General features: G+C 39.8%; 2 protein-coding genes across 2 annotated transcripts in view; both read right to left on the bottom strand.

Moving 5' to 3' along the window:
- LOC104456524 (oleoyl-acyl carrier protein thioesterase 1, chloroplastic) overlaps positions 1-6,042 on the bottom strand; it is a 34,707-nt gene extending 28,665 nt beyond the window's left edge. The window contains exon 1 of the mRNA XM_039299591.1: positions 5,950-6,042. Within this exon, the coding sequence (XP_039155525.1) occupies positions 5,950-6,042 (93 nt within the window). The remainder of the gene's footprint in view (positions 1-5,949) is intronic.
- Positions 6,043-11,312: 5,270 nt separating this feature from the next.
- On the bottom strand, positions 11,313-20,623 carry LOC120287775 (oleoyl-acyl carrier protein thioesterase 2, chloroplastic-like). Its single transcript, XM_039301136.1, has 7 exons — positions 20,450-20,623; positions 20,232-20,345; positions 19,479-19,574; positions 18,384-18,471; positions 18,282-18,305; positions 12,464-12,508; positions 11,313-11,856 (listed from the first exon to the last, which is right to left on the bottom strand). Exons 1-7 carry the CDS (start codon positions 20,599-20,601, stop codon positions 11,581-11,583), a joined length of 795 nt encoding a protein of 264 aa, XP_039157070.1. The 5' UTR covers positions 20,602-20,623; the 3' UTR covers positions 11,313-11,580.
- Positions 20,624-20,876: the final 253 nt, after the last annotated feature.

The following is a 20,876-nucleotide window of genomic DNA, read 5'->3' as shown; positions in this document are numbered from 1 at the left end:
ACCACAGGGTTTGAAGACCCAAAGAAGCCAGACTCAGTCTTCAGACTGAAGAAGGTTCTGTATGGTTTAAAGCAAGCACCTCGAGCTTGGTGTGACAGATTAAGTAAGTTTTTAATACAAAATGGTTTTGTCAAAGGTAAAGTGGATACTACTTTATTTATCAAAAAGGAGAACAAAAGTTTCTTACTTGTTCAAATATATGTGGACGACATTATTTTCGGATCTTCTAATGAAAATATGTGCAAGAAATTTTCTAAGTCTATGCGGGATGAATTTGAAATGAGTATGATGGGAGAGTTAACATTCTTTCTTGGTCTTCAAGTAAAACAATTGAAGGAAGGAACTTTTATTTATCAAGAAAATATGTTAATGATCTTGTCAAAAGATTTGGACTGGAAAATTGCAAAAAAACCGACATACCGATGTCAAGTTCTTTGAAGATAGACAAAGATGAAGAAGGGAAGAAAGTTGATCAAAAGCTGTAAAGGAGCATCATTGGTTCACTCCTTTATCTTACCGCTTCTAGACCCGACATCTTGTTGAGTGTTTGCATCTCGTGCTAGGTTTCAATCGATCCTAGAGAATCCCATCTCAAGTCTTGCTAAACGCATCATTAAATACGTTGCTTCATCATCAAGCATCGGTCTTTGGTATCCTAAGAAGGGAGACTTTAAACTTCTGGGATATTCAGACGCAGATCTGGCCGGTTGCAGAGTTGATAGAAAGAGCACTTCGGGAACTTGCCAGATGCTTGGAAGCGGGAGAGTGTCTTGGTTTTCAAGGAAACAAAGCACTATGTCTCTTTCAACAACGAAGCGAGTATGTAGCCGGGAAGCTGCTGTTCGCAAATTCTATGGATAAAACAACAACTAAGAGACTTTGAAATTGAAGACTCATGCACGAGAGATTAATTGCGACAACACCAGCGCTATCAACCTCACCAAAAATCCAATTCTCCACTCAAGAGCAAAGCATATAGAGATTCGACATCATTTTATAAGAGACCATGTTCAAAATGGAGATGTTTCAATTCAATTTGTTGACTCAAAGAATCAACGGCGAATATATTCACAAAGCCTTTGGAGAAAAATCAATTTGAGTCTATACGCTCCGGACTCAACATTTTGAGGTATGAGGATATCAAAGTCTAAAGACTTTCGCACTCGACTTACAAGACTTTATCCGAAAGACGGTCTTGGTACGTCCGTCGACCGTAAGTCTTTTCTCTTGAATCTCATCTTGAAAAGGTACGATTGTCGATGTGTTTAAATTGTTGCTATATTTAATTGACGAAAATATTGCATCGTTTCATTTTCAAAAGGGAAGTTATTTTTGAAATGGCTATTTTTGCGGAAAAAGACAGTTATTTTGAAAATGCATATTTTTATTTCCTTTATGACGGTTCGTTTATCCCTCAATTAACCGATCTTGAACTGTTGATTCCTCTTCACTTTTCTCTCAAAAACCCTAGAAAACATCGATCCTCCATTCCCGTTTGTCTTCTTCGTTTAATCCTCAAAAGTTGTCATCTTTCCGGGAAAGTCAAGCAAGGAATCTTCCAAAACCGAGAAAGATGTCATCTTCAAGAAAGTCTTCGAGAATTGCAAGCGGGGACCACGGCGGATGAGTGAGGGGCCTACGCACTTCGATCTTTGCGAAGATGAAGTGACTCAGATCAGCAAGCGAGCCCACAACATTCTCAACAGCGTCATTCTCCTCCATCTAGTCCTCAAGGCGTTGATCATCAACAACAGGAAGAAATCATCGAGGATGCACTCGTAAGAGTTCAAAAGCCCGCTTATATTTATCGGTTATATCGTGCCCTAAAAGGAATTCATACTCCTTTGAACTACATTGATGATTTTCTTAAAGACAAAGGACATGGGAACGAATATATCTTTCTGAAAAAATGGAAAGTTTGGGAATTGCTCGAAAAGGAGTGGCCGAGGAAACCCTTGCAAATATCCCAAGTGATCCTCGTGATGGGGGCCGAATCCTCGTAGATGGGAATGATGATGATAAATTGTACAGTCAATTCCAACCGAAAATGGGTGTTGCGGTTGATAACCAAGGAAAAGGGAGATTTGTTCGGATCAAAGGAGCAAAACGATCTGTACTCGAAATTGCTGAAGCGTGGGGTGATAAACCCTAGGAGTGTAGATTTTGATTTTTTGGATGCTGTGAATATGAACTTGAGGGAAAAGTTCAGTTATCTTCAACTTGAAAAATTCTGCTCTGACTCTACAGAGGCCTATGCTGAATTAACTGCATATTTCTATTCAAATCTAAGCTTTTTGGATGCGAATAGATTCTCGTTCAGCGTTAAAGACCAATATTATGTTGTGGATATGAATATGCTTTGGCAGATGTGTTAGAAGTCTAAAGAGGAAGATATCAGCCAATCAAAGTTTCCATTGCTCGGGCCACTCTTGAACTGGTGAAGGACAGGAGAACAGATGAAAAGATCACCTACTTAAGGATGGGTGCATTTAACATCTTGCTTCACAAGATTGTGATTAATTGTCTCCGACCGAAATCGATTTCCAAGACTGATGTTTCAAGTTCGAAGCCAAGTTGATGTATGCCATTCTCTTTGGAAAAAGGTTTTCTCTCCCTCACTTTGTGATGTTTCACATGTATAGAGCAATGATGAAGGACAGAGGTCAACTCCCTTACCCAAGCCTTGTTACGAAGTTATTCGGACATCGAATATTCAGCCTCCACAAATCTTTTGTGTTCGACCATGCGATCATATGGTGGTAGGTCTGAAAATGGTGACCAAAATGCGTCCGAAGGAACCGAGCAAGGAGTTGGAGAAATTCAAGGAGAAGACTCTGCAAAATCTCATCAAATATCTTCGCAGCTAAAAAAGAAAAGGGAAGGAGCCCATGGTTGCTCCATCCAAGAGAAGAAGAGCTCTCCTTGTTGAGGATGAAGATGATGAGGAAGACATCACCATCTCTCGCATTGGCTTTGAAGAATTTAAGTCGTCCCTGTTCCACGAAAGAATCGGAGCAAATGACGAAAGAAGCAGAGGAGAAGGAAGAAGAAGAAATAGAAGCTGAAAAAGAAACAGAGGAGGAAAGACTGAAGAAGAAAGAAGAGAAGAAGGAGAACCCGAAGAACACTCTTCTTCACCGTAGGCATGGAAACAAGGGGAGATCGGGAGAAAGGAGTGAAGTCTTCATGTCCTGATGCAAGTGAAGGAATCAGTCGCTCACCAGCAGACCTAGAGGATGTTTATGCATCTCAATTTCCAGAAGAAGGTCATGAAGTTTCATCACCAAACCTGCAAGATTATGCTGATCTACCATCATCTGCATTTACTCCATCAGATCGAGCCGAAGCAAGTACTCAAACTGATAATGGAGCAGATTTTCGCAGAATCATGGATATTCTTTTGGAGATGCGAGGTCAGATTTATGCCTTGGGATGTGAAGTTCAAAGCTTGAAGAATGAAGGTCAAGCTTCTTCCTGTTCATTGAATGATAAAATGCAAGCCCTCTCTGTTCGTAATCAGGCCAATGCCAAGAGTGAGGAGATTGCACAGCTAAAGGAAGACTTTAAAAGGTGGAATGCATCGTTCGAGTCTATGGAAGATTTCCAGCTTGTCCGCGTTCCCAAGCAATCTTAACTTCATCTCATCCTTTTAATGATGACAAAAAGGGGGAGAGATGCAAGATTTGATCAAAAAAACCTTTCATTCAACTTTTAATTGTTTTTGTTGGATTGTTTTGTGGTTTGAATCTGTTTGACTTTGGTTTGTGTCCGGATGAGAACCGAACTAGACTTGGACTTGACTGCTTCTATTAACTAATATTGATATCTTATGGATGGCTTCATCATATATCGGACTAACCTATTTTCTGTGGTTGCAGATTCTAGTGTTATTCTGTTAAGACATTTACCTCTATAAGATATGCATATGTGTTTAAGAAATGTTTTGCGGGTCAAAGATATCCAAATCTACGGGGAAAGTTTTGTCACCATCAAAAAGGGGGAGATTGTTGGAGAAATCTTCTTGAAGTGTTTTGAAGTTGACAAATCGTTTCTATCGCCCTAGTCTCGAAGGCTTGCGTACTCGCTATTTAAAGTCCGAAGACCTTGGGACAAAGACTCAAGACTCAAAGTCTATCTTCATTGACAATCTCTAATCCGTTGAAGAAAGGTTATCCAGAACTGGATGTTTCGTTGAGGATTTAACCTTATCAATCGGAGAAGATCTCATGGCTGGAGAAGACATAAACGGAGTCCTTTGATTGATTGAAGATTGATTCGATAATTGAAGATCCGGTGATTGCCTAAATATTATTGGAAGGTTCTCGCTTATGGAAACCGAGATCCCGATTGTATGGGCGAACAGGATTGATGGGAAATCAACACGTTCCATTTATAGCTTGGACAATCTTCCTAATTGATTCCGTCCAACGGGTAGATTGGAGGAATTCCTTTGGTAAGTGCCAACGGGTATGATGGCATAAATGAGTATATAAGGAAGACTATCTTAGTTGTTCGAGGTGTGCGCGATAGAAGAATTCCAAAGTCTCGAAGCTCCTTTTTGTTTAGACAAACCCTTTGAGCGAATACTTGTATACGAAAAAGAGAGTCTATATTTGTGAGAAATCTTGAGGAGGTGTGGTAGAACATCTACACTGTGAAATCAAGGCAAAGCTGTGCTGTAACCTCTCTCTTGTTCATAGTGGAATCCAGCCAATAGGCTATTAGTGAAGAAGAGTGGACGTAGGCTTGATATAAGCCGAACCACTATAAACCGCGTGTTCAATTTTCTCTTCTCTTAGTCTTACTTTGATTATCGTTTCATCCAACTGTCTAGTATTGTGCAATTGCTTGAGAAAAAATTCTTTATATACCTATTCACCCCTCTCTAGGTACTCATACTAGCAATATCAAGTTCGAGTAGGGGGAGAGAGTCGGAGGGGTAAACCGCCGGCCACTGCACTTGAGTCGAGGCCGTCGGCCTACGGCCACACCTAGTTTCAAGCGTCGAAGCTCCGGTAGGCCCCGGTCCTTTTTTGTGCATTGTGTTGGTCGGACCAAGCCGAAGCTCGCAGTCATTCGTTGCACAAGCTCCGTCCCCAACCTTCCTTTGTTTGTTGTGCATGTCTTGGATTGTTCTTCAAGGATTCCGTTCGAGATCTGAGGGCGTTTGATCTAGGCAGGACCCGAGAGAGAGAGAGAGAGAGAGAGAGAATCCTCTCTTGGCCAAGTCGAGGAAACCCCGGCCACGCGAGACCACCACCGTAATGCTGTCGCTCGATGCCGTCCACCGCGCGCCGCCGCTTCGCCACCTCGCCGCCATATCCAGCGAGCTAGCGGGGCTTGTCTCGCAAGCGTCGGGCGGGCGAGGCCGCCTCGTGACCCCGGCGAGGTGGCCAGCAAGGTCGACCTCGACCTTGCCGGCCGTCGCCTTTGGCCGGTCACCGAGGTCCGGCGACCGACTAAAGGAAGAAGAGGAGAAGAAAAAAAGAAAAAGAAAAAACAAAGAAAAAAATCAAGAATATTAAAATATTATTAAAAGTTGTCCATGTCAGCGCCGATCAGGCCACATCAGCCGACCGACTTCCAGTTAGCAAAATTTTGCAAAAATTGGCCGAAAAGGACTTAATTGGCACAACCTAAAAAAGTTTAGAACTAAATCAACACTAAAAAAGGTTTAGGTCTAAATTGGTACAAAGACAAAAAGGTTTAGGTCTTTTTTGGCACTTTTCCCAATTTACAAATAATGCCTTCAACAATTTTCTTTAATCACATGGTATTACATATGAATATTCTTGCCCCCACACACTAGAACAATATGGTATGGTGAAGCGCAAGCACTATCACTTTATCGAAATTGGTTTAGCTATGATGACCCATGCTAATATACCTTCTAAATTTTGGCTAGAAGCTTTCATCATAGCCGTTACTTGATTAACCGTATGCCCATACCTCAACATCATACTTGTTCTCCATATCAATCTTTATTTCACATTTTTCCTGATTATTCACATTTGCGAACCTTTGTTTCTCTTTACTTCCCATGGCTCTGACCTTACAATGCTAATAAATTGTAACTTCGATCTGCTCCCTATTGTTTTATAGGCTATAGCTCTTGTCATAAAGGGTATGGTTGTATGGATCCTCATTCGATCGAGTATCTATTTCTCATCATATCGTCTTTGATGAAACTAAGTTTCCTCACTCCTACATCACTCCCACTCATTCTTCACATTCTGCCTCATAGTCTTGATTTCTTTGGAGTAATTTAAACCGAGTATGTTCATGTGGTCCTTCCACTAATTCATAGGTTGTTCTCACATCCAACAACACCTCCCCGGTGCATTCTTCATCAATTACCGAACCTACCTTCCAAACCTCTGGCCAAACACTTCCTCCACCTATTGATAATCAACTTGTCTCTCATTCCTCCACTCACCTAATGCAAACAAGGTCGAAATCTAGTATTACTAAATGAAAGGCCTTTTCCCATACCCTTCACCCATTTTCATTTGCACTTATCGCCAATTATATCTCTGAACCAACATGTTACTCCTAAGCTGTTAAGGACCCTTGATGGTGTCATGCTATGGATAAGGAGTTTACCTCTCTTCAACAACAACAAATATGGTGTTTGGTCTCTTATGATCCTACCATGAACATAGTGGGTTGTAAATGGGTATTTTGAGTTAAATAAAATTTGGATGGCTCTATTAATCGCTACAAGTAGGGGTGTGCAATGGGAATCGCCCGAATCGAGAACCATTCGGATTGGACCGGACCGGTCGATTTTGGGTGATTCCCGAAGAGGACAGTTTGATTCCTGGCTAGTCGGTCCGGTTCTCGGTTCCAAGGTAGGAATCAGACCTATCGGAAAAACGGGACCGAACGACTAATATATATATATATATATATATATATATATATATATATATATATATATATAAAGATTGAGACAAAACCCTTTGCCCTTTTTACTTTTTAGGTTTTGCTTTCCCCTCCTTTTGCTTTACCTTCCCTTTTTAGTTTTCTCTTTATGATTTACCTTCCTTTTCCGATGAACACAAGTTGAGAAGAAGTGAAGAACCCTTTTTTGGGTCCTCAAACAACATATTACCGGTTCCACCGGATTGGACCGGTCGGTCGGTCAGTCCGGTTCCCTGTTCTAGGATCAGTTGGTCCAGTTCCTGGTCTTAGAATTTGGGAACCGGCCTCCCAATCTGGTTCCCGGTTCCACCTTGGAATCGGACTGGATTAGGAACCGATCAGTCTTAGCAATAAGGCTCGTCTTGTTGCTAAGGGTTTCCATCAGCAGCCGAGTGCGGATTTTATTGAGACCTTCAATCCTATGGTGAAAACTACCACCATTCGAATTATTTGATCTTTTGCGATCTCTCACCATTGGCCACTTCAACAATCAGATGTCGAATTTGCATTTTTACATGGTGATTTGCAGGAAACGGTGTTCATTTCCCAACCACCAGGCTATGTTGATCCGAGCAAAACTAGCCATGTGTCACTGGTCGATCGATTCCGAACGATCACACACCCGTGTGGTCTTAGGATTACGATCCCAAGTCAGCCTTGTACACATTCAGCTCACAAGAGTGAAGTATGGAGTGAAGCACGGATGTATTGTTTGTGAACTAGTGTTGTACAATTGAAGAGTGAGGGTCCCTTATTTATACATGGATGAGTCTAATCTCAGCCGTTGATCCCCTCTCCGATCCAATTGAAGAGTGAGGAACCCTTTTTTGGGTCCTCAAACAACATATTACCGGTTCCATCGGACCAGACCGGTCGATTGGTCCGGTTCCCTGTTCTAGGATCGGTTGGTTCGATTCCCAGTCCTAAAATTTTGGGAATCGGTCCTCCCAATCCGGTTCTCGGTTCCACCTCGGAATCGGACTGGATCAGGAACTAATTAGTCCTAGTAACAAGGCTCGTCTTGTTGCTAAGGGTTTCCATCAGTAGCCGGGTGTGGATTTTATTGAGACCTTTAATCATATGGTGAAAACTACCACCATTCTAATTATTTTATCTTTTGCGGTCTCTCACCATTGGCCACTTCAACAATTGGATGTCGAATTTGCATTTTTACATGGTGATTTGCAGGAAACGTGTTCATTTCCTAACCACCAGGCTATGTTGATCCGGGCAAAACTAGCCATGTGTCACTGGTTGATCGATTCCGAACGATAACACACTCATGCGGCCTTAGAATTGCAATTCCAAGTCAGCCTTGCACGCACTCAGCTCACAAGAATGAAGTATGGAGTGAAGCACGGATGTATTGTTTGTGAACTAGTGTGTGTATAATTGAAGAGTGAGGATCCCTTATTTATACATGGATGAGTCCTCAGCCGTTGATCCCCTCTCCCATCCAATGATGGTATTTGAATTTATACCATTATTACAAGTCTAGGCTACTCATTGGCTTTAGAACTGGGGAAGGCCCAAGGGGCATGTGTCAGAAGAAATAGCAGGGCCCCTTGACACGAGGGAGCTGGATTGTCGCGGGCTTGTTTTGTGTTGTGTATGGGCCTTACTCGTATTACTCATGGGTCAACTCGTGCATTGATCGCGGGTCATTCATGGGCAGCTCGGGGGCTGGCCCTTGTACGGGACACGGCCTTACTTTGGATGGTCTTGGATCATGCTCATTCGTGGGCTGTGTCACATGTCTGTCACATGAAGAAATCCATTTATGGTATTCGTCAAGCCCCTTGAGCTTGGTGCAAAAATTTTAATTCAAAATTCCATGATTTTGGATTCACTATCTTCAACTCCGATCCATCACTATTCATCTTCCACCAAGGGCATATACCAATATATCTCCTCTTGTACGTTGATAATATTATATTCACTCGCAATGATACTTCAGCATCACAGCATTTAATCTCATATCTTGAGCATCATTTTTGCTTGAAGGACCTTGGAACTCTTTCTTATTTTCTTGGCATTCAAATAACATGTAATTCCGAATACAATTATGGATATTTTGAAGTGTGCAAATATGGACGGATGTAAACAAGTCCCAACGACTGCTATATCTCAAAATCTTGGCCAAGGTGATGGCCCTCCATTGTTGGATCCCACTTTGTATAGGAGTTTTGTTGGAGCGTTGCAATACATTATTTTGATGTGTCTTGACATTTCTTTTGCTGGCAATTAAGTTTGTCAATTTCTAAAGTCTCCCACTGAAGATCATCTTGTGGTAGTCAAACGCATTTTGTGTTATTTGAAAAGCACAATCACTCATAATCTTTATTTTCATCTAGGCCAACACCAACTCACTACTTACTACGATGTTGACTGGGCAGGCTGCCCCATTGATCGACGCTCTACTGGTGAGTTCTGTGTTTTCTTCGATTTTAACCCCATTTCTTGGAGTGCTAAGAAACAAGCCACCGTGGCACATTCTTCATTCTTCATCTAAAGATGTCTAGCTCACACTGCAATTGAATGAATTTGGCTATGCTGCTTGTTACGTGAATTGCATTGCCCACTCTTTGCATCACCCACCATTTGGTGTGATAACATTTCCGCAATCTCTCTCGCCTACAATCCTGTTTTCCATTCAAGAACGAAGCATGTCGCTGTTGATTTTCATTCTGTTTAGGAACTAGTTGGGCATAAGATTCTCTCTATTCAGTTCATCTCAAGCGAAGATCAAATTGCAGATATATTCACAAAAGTCTGAGTTATAATCGCATCGGATTTTTGTAGATCAAGGTTCAAATTCAGCCGACCATGCTTAGCTTGTTGGGGGATGATAACATATCGTCATAAAATCAAGCAACTTGATATCTTCTACTTCTCTCAAAATTTTGAATTCAAGTTCAAATTTTGAATTTAAATTTTTTTCCTTAATTTGAGGATTATTTCCTTGATATAAGAAATCAATTTTGATCTCATCATATAACTGTGTATCTATTGAACTCATTATGTACATCAATAGAAGCATCAAGGAAAATAAAAAATTCAAAGCTTCCTTTACAATTTTTACACCGTTCGGGACCAACATACGAAATGCCCAAAAATTCAAAGACGACTCTTTGGGTCAATCCATTGATTTCGGTCATTCATCAGTGATAGTTGATTCAATTCGACAATCATCGTAGGATAATTGGCAAGACAGCGATGGCGATCGGCGTTGGTTGGAGACAATGACCACTGCACGATAGTCGGGAGTGATAGGCTGTCGCAGTGGTGGCCCTACATGGTGGTCAGGAGTAATAGGCTATTGTGGTGGTGGTCCTTGCATGGTGGCTAGCAAAGACGAATCGTTGAAAGTAAATTATTGTTATTTTTAAAACTTTTTTTATGCAAACCGAATCCATCCTACTCCCTAGTCTGGATTTATCTAACATTTTATCCTTATATATCCGGATTTATCCAGTCCAAAAGATACCGTCAAACACTGGACATGATATTTTGTTATCCTATCGGGTCTCAAATCTAGACTCTCATATGCAACCTTTGTGTACATGTCCTCTCCCTCTGCCTATAAGCTTCTCATTTTGTTTGGACATTCTAACAACCACCGCACTCGCTTCTGTGAACATTGCAACGCCGGAGCTCCCCCACCAAACCATGCCGCCCCAGTGCAAGCAGCGGTGTTCTCGAATAATGATGCATATGAAGGTATCTTTATCTCGCCACATAATATCGACCAGGTATGTCATTCTTGTGCACAGGGTTATGTGCAAGGTTTTTCTATATTGAGAGATGGGAATTTTTATTTTTTATATGGACATGCCTTCTCATAATAAAATATAAAAAATATGCTACGACATGCACCAACTTGATCAAGTTTGTCTAGAGGCGTGATGTATTATTATATACATTCATCTTACAATTAGAAGAAAAACATAGCAACTATTTCGCAATTTGAATCATTCTTTACCCAAGTATAGTTATGTTTCTCCTCTTTTTGCGTAATAACACATTCCTCATATGTGAAGTCGAAAATAGGACGCTTTCTATCCTCAAAATGTCGTCCAACCAACAACATAGTTTCGTCTAGAATTCAGCATTTTATTTTCTCTAGTTAAAACCGAGAAGTATTATCTCCTTAGGCACTGTTCGACTGGTACTACACCCAACACCTCCATTGTAACTCCGTAAGTCATCCAAAACAAGACCACACATGATATGAACATGAACATGATTAAGATACATTATTTTTATCTTTAAGACGACCATGTCCTCAATTCAGTCGAACGCTTTCCACAAGCAGTGACATTTCAAATAAAAAAACTCAATACTTCAGCATGCGTTTCTTTACCGTGTGAAAACAGAACACCAAGAGCTACCTCTAATAATTCTCCTCTTAAATAAAAAAGAACAAACCTTATGCTCACAGCAAGATAGGTTACAAACTCGGATAAGCATAGCAGAGTACACTAGCAGAGTACACATATCTTTCTCTCGTTTTTTTCTTGGCACAACAATCACAGTCTCTATGCAGAAGGAAAACTACAAGCAAGCAATAGCGAGATTTGGCGGCGCAGTAAATCCTCATGAGGAATGACAAATACAAAATACAAATGGTCTTTTTTACGTGCAATCAAAAACGAGTTACCTCACAGGCTTCTTTCTCCACTGGGTGCGGCCACGGTTTATTTCTAGGCCGTCACCAGAGAACCTGAGTAAGTGGAGAAACTGGCGATAATCTACTGTGGCTGGAGACTTAGCCGATCCGTTGGTTCCATTGAGCTGCGAGATGGCCTCCAAGTTCTCATCTGGCTCATGACTGCTGAGCGAATCGACAACATTGTCATGCTGACACTCACGCCTGTAATCCAGCGTGATCGTTTGCAGTTCGTAGGAGTCAATAATTTCTCGAGGCATGCTCTGTCATAATGACAACATAGAAAGCATTTCAAAGGAAGGCTGATTGCAGGATTTACAGAACATGAGAGACGGATTGAGGAAGATTTCAACAAAAACTGCTGATTTCTTCATCTCTACAAGTTAGTGGGACAAGAAAAACTTCTGAAGACAGAGTCAGTAATGGTTTTTGCTATGGGAGGCCGAACACGAAGTACGACCCAAATACACGCTCGGACCTAGATAAGCCAAAGCCTCTATCCTTGTTCTTCTTCCATGACACCTTTTGGCAAATTAAAGGAAAGCAGCACAAAAACAGAATGTTTCTGACAAAAATTTTGTGGCCCACATGGTGACACCAGGAACAAAGAAAAAGCTATTCTCACAGGAAAGGCAAGCCTTAGTAAAACTGTGAGCCTATCACTTCAACTTCCCAAAGCGACAGATATGACGATGAGGAACCCGACCAAGATGCAGATCAAGACGAATTAATTCTCAACACAACTCCTCTTGAAAGCCAGATCGGTACAGCAAAACAAATGCAATTAGAAGAAGAAACTTGACTCAGACATATTAGAAGTATAAGCCATGTCCAGCGTAATGGATACGGAGGAAGGCCTGCAAGCCTTACCTCTAGAACCCATCCAATGTAGGTGACGTTGTTGACATGTTGGTTTGAAGAACTTTACGAACAGAAACAGAGATGGAAGAAATCGAGAGAGAGAGAGAAAGATAGAGAATGTATCTCTTCTGTATTTTCAACTTCCTTAAAAGATTACAGTATGAGAGAACTCCTTCTTATATCTATTCTATTTCTCTCAATGAATCTGTTTTACACAAGGGCAGTTGAAAGAAAAAGTCAACTATTTAACTGCACGGACTAACCGAATACCGGTCATAACAGCTAAGATACAAAGTAAAAGAAGAAACAGAGTAAATGAACAGAGTAGCGATTTTGGCCGACTTCGCAGCCTTTCTTCATGCAATCTCTTGATCTGTAGATCATCCTTCTTCTTTCCTTTCTTTATTTTTAACCGTAGATCTTCTTTGTTCTGCACATTTCTCAGCATCATCTATACTCCTGGCTTTTGTTTTCGTTTGTTGAATAAGCTGCAGTCTTGTGTTCTTGACATCCCCGCAAATTGGGCAAGGGTGAAGAACCAATGCCCAATTTGAGACGAAGAGAGGAGTGTGTTAGTTTAGATAGTGGCTTTGTAAAGATATCAGCAACTTGGTTCTAGCTGGGAACATATTTAACACACAAAGATCCAGATGCAACTTTTTCTCAGACAAAGTGGAAATCAATCTCAATATGTTTTGTTCGAGCATGAAGTATAGGATTCGCTGTGAGAGATATGGCAGATTGATTGTCACAGAATAGTATGGTTGGTGAGTGAAGAAGAACTCTAATATCTCTGAGAACAAAAGAAATCTAGGTAAGATCAGCTGTTGCTGAGGCAAGAGCTCTATATTCAGCTTCAGTGGAGGAACGGGAAACAGTTGATTGTTTCTTAGCGGTCCATGAGATGAGATTAGAACCGAGGTAAGTACAGAAGCCTGTGGTAGAACGTCTAGTTTGAAGACAGCCAGCCCAATCTCGCATCGAGAAGCCATATAATTGGAGAGAGCTGTGAGAATGTAAGGACATACCGAGGTGAATTGTGCCTTTTACATATCGAAGAACTCGTTTTAGTTGAAGAAGATCTCCAATAGTAGGATGTTGTAGTTTCTGACATAGGATATTTGTTGCAAAGGCAAGATCAGGCCTGGTAATAGTGAGATATTGTAGTCCTCCTACGAGACTTCGATAGTTCATGGGATTTGGAAGAAGAACATCATCTCTTTCAAGTATAACTGGTTTAAGAGAGAGAGGTGTAGCAATAGGTTTACTAAAGTCAATCATTTTAAAATTATTATTTTAATATTTTAATATCTAATTTGCACGACTAATTTTAAAATTATTTTTTTAATATTTTAACTAAATCTAATTTTAAAATTATTATTTTAAAAAAAAATTTAAAATTTTTAATTTAAAATTTATTATTTTTTAATATTTTAACTAAAATTTAATAAAAATTTAATTTTAAAATTTTTAGTTAAAAATTTTAAAAAATATTTTATGTAAAAGACTAAATAAGTCAAGGGCATACTTGGTTTGACATAAGAACAGCTCGGTAGACGTTCGTGTGGCTTCAATTCCAAGAAAGTAATGAAGCTGACCAAGATCTTTCATATGGAATTGAACACTGAGTGAATGAATAAGAGTCTTTCGTAGCAATGATCTTGAGTGAATGAGCTACCCGGTGAGGATTATATCGTCTACATATAGAAGTAGCAATATTGTCTCTTGTTCTTGATGAAGTATGAACAGAGATGGGTCAGTTGAACTGCAGAAAAATCCAATCTCAAGTAATAAATTGCTGAATTTATCATACCAGGCACGTGGTGCTTGACGCAGTCCATAGAGTGACTTTTGAAGCAGACAAACATATTGAGAATACTGTGGATGAACAAAACCAGAAGGTTGTTCCATGTACACAGTTTCATTCAAGATGCCATGTAAGAAGGCATTCTTGACATCAAGTTGGTGTATAGACCAGTGTTGTACCATTGCTACAGAGAGAACAAGTCTAACAGTTGCATGTTTTATCACAGGACTAAAGGTTTCTGTGAAGTCGATTCCTTCTTCCTGATGAAATCCTTTGGCTACTAGACGAGCCTTCAATCGATCGAGACTACCAGTAGAAGTAAGTTTAGTCTTGAACACCCATTTGCAACCAATAACATTCATGTTATTAGTACGAGGAACCAATAACCAAGTTTGATTCTGGTGTAAGGCATTCATTTCTTCTTGCATTGCCTTATACCATCCTGGATCTGCTAGAGCAGATTTTAATGATTTTGGTTCTGAAGGAACTTGGTATTGAGCAAGACATGCATATCGAGGGTTGGCTTTAATTATACCAGATTTAGCTCTGGTTTGCATGTGATGAGTAGGTTGTGTACCTTGCACAGGATGGATAGACTGTGTTTGTTCGATAGTTGGTTTTGTTACTATCACTGTGGTGGTTCCAGATATGTTCTCTTGTGGAGAAATACTTTGAATAGGAGATGGAGCTTGATCATCTGATGATACAGTTGTAGAGATAGGATCTCCATGTTCTGCAAAAACTTGCTCAGCTGGAACATACTTTGTTTGATGAGATGATGAAGTATTGATAGGCTCTATACTTGGAGCTTGTAAGAATTTCTCTTCTTTTGTCCATAGTTTATACAGTTGTGTATATGTTAAGGACTGTGTTGCCAGCTTTTTAGAGAAAGGGAAGAACTTCTCATCAAAAATTACATGTCGACTGATGTACACATGACCAGTAATAGGTACCAAACATCGGTATCCTTTATGATGAGTACTTGTATCCGAGAAACACACAGGTAAGTGATCGTGGATCCAGCTTGTGTTGTGCATAAGGTCGAAGGCAGGGATAGCAGGCACACCCGAATACTCTGAGATGATCATATCTTGGCTTATACTTATATAGCTTGAGAAAGGGAGATTGCATCCTTAACTGTGGAGTAGGAAGTATATTGACAGTATAGTTTGCTGTCATAAATGCATCAACCCAAAATTTTAATGGGATTTTTGCATGATATAGCATAGCCAGACCAAGCTCAACTATATGTCGATGTTTTCTCTCAGGTATTCCATTCTGTTCGGGTGTATATGGACAGGAGATAAGCTGTTGGATGCCACAACTCTGTAGGTGAGTTTTAAACTTGTGAGTGACAAACTCTCCCCACCATCGCATTGAAACCTCTTGATTTTACAATTGTGCTGGTTTTCTACTAACTTCTGAAACATAAGAAAGATATCATAGAAGTCTGATTTTAGTTTCAATGGATATATCCAGCTGAACCGAGAAAAGTTATCAACAAAGATCACATAATACTTGAAATTCTGATAAGAGTTGACTGGAGAAGGTCCCCAGATGTCACAATGGACTTGTTCTAGAGGTTTATTCGCTACAGATCTTGACATAGGAAAGGGTAGAGCTGTGTTCTTAGCGAGCTGACAACTTCTACATATAGATTGTGATTCTGTATGACACTGGATTAACTTTTGATTCTTCAGATGCTTTGAGACATTCGATTTGTATGAGCTAGCCTTTGATGCCATATGTTTTCTCCTGTGATCTTTTGTCTTTGAGTAAAGAACACCTCTGCAAAGACAAGGATCAATTCTGTATAGTCCTTTCTCCTTCTTCCCTAGCATTTTGGTTATGTTGGTGGTGCTGTCCTTTATGTACACCCCAATTTTATCAAAGACAAAGGAACAGGGATAATCATCGGTTAGTCTAGAGATTGAAAGAAGATTTTTCTTAAATGCTGGAACAATTAACACATCCTTTAGAGGCAAGGTAGAAGTAGCAGTAGTTAACGCTGTATTCCCAATATATTTCATAGGTAAACATGAACCGTTGCCAATCATTACTGTATCAGTACCAGCATTCTTAGAGAAGTTTTGGAGAATACCAGCATTTGCCGAAATGTGAGCAGTTGCTCTAGTATCAGGATACCATTCATTTCCATTAGCTTCCTCAATGTGGAGTGCTGATAGAGTTGTTGGTATTTCTTCAGCTTGGTAAGAATTATCAAATCTATACCAACAGTGCAATGCATCGTGACCTGGTTTTCTGCAGATCTGGCATTCCAGTCGAGTGTTTGTTGTTGCTTTTTCCATCTGCACATCTTTATGAAAAGTTAAATTTGATGGTGGATAAATCTTGGCTTCTGTATACCTCTGAGCTGAACCATTATATGGTCTGAACCCCTGACCAGAACTCAAGGTAGAGGGAATATTAGCCTGGTTAAGATGTTGACTTCCCTGTTCATAGCTCGAATTATTAGTTCTGTAATTCATATTTCTTCCAAGACTTCCAAAATTTCTGTATCTCGCTCTTTGAATGGTCTTCCTCTTCCAATACTTCTTCCTCCACGACTATAACCCCTTGAATTTCCAAGATTGTTATTTTGCTGTAAAAAGTTTCTATTAAACTCATCTTTGTGTATAGCTTCAGTCTTCCTTTGACCAAAATAGGCTAGATTTGGACTGAACTGACTTGAGGAATAGTTTTGCAGCCTTGATTCAAACCTCTCTAGATGAGAGATGACTTCATCATATTCGGTTGAGGCTTTAAACAATAAATTGTTGTTTTAAAGCTCTCATACTGGACCCCAAGCCTTCCAAAATGCCAAACAGTTTTGTTATGTCATCTACTGGTTTACCTATGGCATTTAATTGATCACATATTGTCTTGTACTCTCTGAGATATGTTGATAGAGTTCTATCTCGTTTCTGACAAGTCTGCAATTTTCCTCTTAGTTCAAACTCCTTTGCCACAGATTTTTGGGTGAACCGATTAAGCGTAGTCCGCCAAAGTTCATAGGCTGTGTTTAAGCCGATTATTAGGCTAAGTATGTCTTCGGAAACAGCACCACTAATCCAAGAGGAAATGAGTTGATCCGTTTTAATCCAGTCAATATAGTCAGGATTAGGGATATCGAGTGTTTGATCTCCTTCTTCTACCTGTAATGTTTTAGCAGGCGGTGGAGTTTCTCCATTCACAAATCCAAATAGATCTTGACTTCTTAAAAATCTATGGCGAGCTTGCCATAGGAGGAAGTTATTCTCGGTTAATCGATTGTAACAAAGTTCGAGATGTTGACATGAATAGGAAATGGATATCTCGAGCTTTTTGCTGCCATTCTACTTTCCAGATCTTTGAACACAGCTTGTTTCGAATACAACCTTTACTGGTTTTTGCAGTATGATGCAGTAAATCGGTTTATGATGATATAGATTTGAAGAAAGATGAAGAATATCGACTCACAGATCAATGAGGCTTCGATTCCTGAATCCAATCTGCTGTAGATTCAGCCACTTTTATACAGACTTGAGATGATTTCTTCAGGATGATGGCTCTGATACCATGAAGAACTTTACGAACAGAAACAGAGATGGAAGAAATCGAGAGAGAGAGAGAAAGATAGAGAATGTATCTCTTCTGTATTTTCAACTTCCTTAAAAGATTACAGTATGAGAGAACTCCTTCTTATATCTATTCTATTTCTCTCAATGAATCTGTTTTACACAAGGGCAGTTGAAAGAAAAAGTCAACTATTTAACTGCACGGACTAACCGAATACCGGTCATAACAGCTAAGATACAAAGTAAAAGAAGAAACAGAGTAAATGAATAGAGTAGCGATTTTGGCCGACTTCGCAGCCTTTCTTCATGCAATCTCTTGATCTGTAGATCATCCTTCTTCTTTCCTTTCTTTATTTTTAACCGTAGATCTTCTTTGCTCTGCACATTTCTCAGCATCATCTATACTCCTGGCTTTTGTTTTCGTTTGTTGAATAAGCTGCAGTCTTGTGTTCTTGACATGGTTCATGTCCAGATCAGCTCGTCTAGGCTGCGGTTGTGGGGAGCACAATAATTAATGAAAAGACATTTATAAATCCGAGCAACTCATATGGGTTAATCAACTTACTAAAAGCCCCAGCCTCGAATATTGACCAGGGTCTTCCGACTTATCTATTTTTTTTAAGCTGCCATTGTTCTCCTCTGGGAACACCAGTCTGCAAATCAAATAAACAGGAGCCTTAATGTGCACGTCAAAGAATATACAGTAAAAATGAGATATTTACAGTTAGTAAATGTGCATTAGGCACTTTAAACAAGGTAACCAGGGTTATGATGTCAAGTAAGTTAGCTCTCTATGCTATTTAAGCTATGTAAGCTGAGTGAGTGAAAATATAGCGCTCTGTGTTTGTGTCTCCCTCTCTTCATTAGCGATCCACCCAAAAATTGAAGGAAAGCATCCACTATTGCTGTATATTAGATAGAATAACAAAATCTCCATCAAACGAAGTTGCAGTGACTCAGGGGCATAATTACATAGGCCAAACATGTGGCTTACATTTTATTACGCAGAGTCATTTCGTTTTCATATTGTATTTATTCCCAGATTTTGGGAGGAAAGAAAGGCCAAGTGGTTTTGGAATCTGGTCAATCATTGGTCATTCTGTCTGAGGTATGTCTCCAGACATGCGAGAATCTCGAGCATATAATTATATTTTACACAACCCCAATGAATTATTACTTTTAGAATTAAGAAAAATTCTGAAGATCCTTGGCTAGGTATCGCAATGCCACTATTATAGTCTCAGGCATCCATAAGACACAATGCGTAGTTCTGCAAATTTTTAATAACGCCACTTTTCAAGATTGGTCCACCGTCCACAGAACCAGCACAGTAGAGGACTTCTGGTGTGTTCATTGAATTCGGAGAAACTTCTGACTAATGAGGTGAGTCAAAACACCAACCAACTAGCAAAGTTTTCACACATCCATGCACATACTTACATTGTTTTTATCACTCCTGCACCTACATTATCACCTAATCTGGGCATCACTTTAGCAAAGCAAAATGCCCCTTTCTGATATAAGCTCTTTCGTCAAATATACTGATATTGAATTGCATGCTGCAGTTTCTAGTGTGATCATACTCAAATTCAAGAGATGCATGATAGATTATACTCAACAAAGATGATGTTTATGCCTATGATATGAAACACAAATGTACCTTGATTCTCGCTGACAGAAAATCAGATACTCATCAAGAATATCATCGTTGACCTTCTGAAGTCTTCTAGTTTCCTGATTCATCATGACCCGCTTGCTGAGAAATCAGATGGTTGAACCGGTCAGCACTGTACAGTTAATATAATGAAAACCAAAAAAGTACCAACAATATGCATTTTTCACTTTCGTTGTTGGGGAAATTTATTTCATAAGGAGCTTATATAAGGTAGAGCTTCAACATCTAATAAAGGGAAAATAATGCCTATAAACAAATATTCTCGCACTTACATATCCCATATACATGTCTGTAAATTATCTCTTCTGCTTGAAGTTTTAGAGAAGAATTTATAGACCTATGGCTCACCCACGAAAACCCCAAGATAGCATCAGACAGAGAGGAACGCCACTACTTCTGTCAAAGATACAGTTCCTCTCATGCTAATCTCAAAAGTTTCCTGAATATGAATGTCTTAAACACATAGATATAGAAAAATGCAGAACTGATGCAATGTTGCTTCTGCAGCCCCAAGGTAATTGACAACAAGCTAATTGATCACTACAAAATGCCTTTGCCAAGCAGGAGAAATAATATTATCTCCACCATCTGATGGCATTCACTCCATTCGTAAAAAGAAACGAAATATGAAAAACCAGTTCAACTCTTCCTGGACGTGGAAGGTAACTTAGGGCAACAGACATGAGAGAGCAGCATCCCTAATACTAGCTCACGCTTCCAAGAAATGAACAAGTTTACCTAGTAGCTCTTCCAATAACTTGACCATTTGCATAGTCCTTGAGTATCCAGTCTTGTCTAGTTCCGATCCTGTCTTCTTTATGAAACCACGTTTCTATTTCCACCACATCATTCCTGACACAAATGACATACTACTATCAGGGCATGAATAACAATCCTAAACCCAATGTGCAAGTCATTCAATGTCGGATGTGAAATAGAAAAGTAGCCAAACTCACCAGGCTGGGTATTTGTATATTTCAATATGCATGCGGGCAGTTACCCATACGAGATTCATTTTCCGCATCGTAGAGCTCATCCCAAATCCATCAGTCGAAAATCCAAGACTCTGAATATGATTACACGCAACCTCCTGCAATGCAGATATCATTCAGTTTGACCAGAAATCCTTGCTGCAATTGCAACTTGAGATAACTCTTTCCAAATAGAGAACAACAAAATTTTCCTACTGCCATAAATGAGCCTATCGATCTATCCAATTATTGGATCAACACATTTCGTCGAAAGAAGAAACGAAGATTAAAATGAGAATTAGCAAATCCGTGAGTAGTCAATATCATTCAACCAAATCCTAAATCCAGTGACAAGCAATCATGTAGACACTCTGATCCAGGAGATGGCAGACAAGAGACATAAACAAAGACC

Source organism: Eucalyptus grandis, chromosome 8 (genome assembly GCF_016545825.1).
Source record: "Eucalyptus grandis isolate ANBG69807.140 chromosome 8, ASM1654582v1, whole genome shotgun sequence".
NCBI lineage: Eukaryota > Viridiplantae > Streptophyta > Magnoliopsida > Myrtales > Myrtaceae > Eucalyptus > Eucalyptus grandis.
This window is presented reverse-complemented; position numbering and strand designations above follow the sequence as displayed.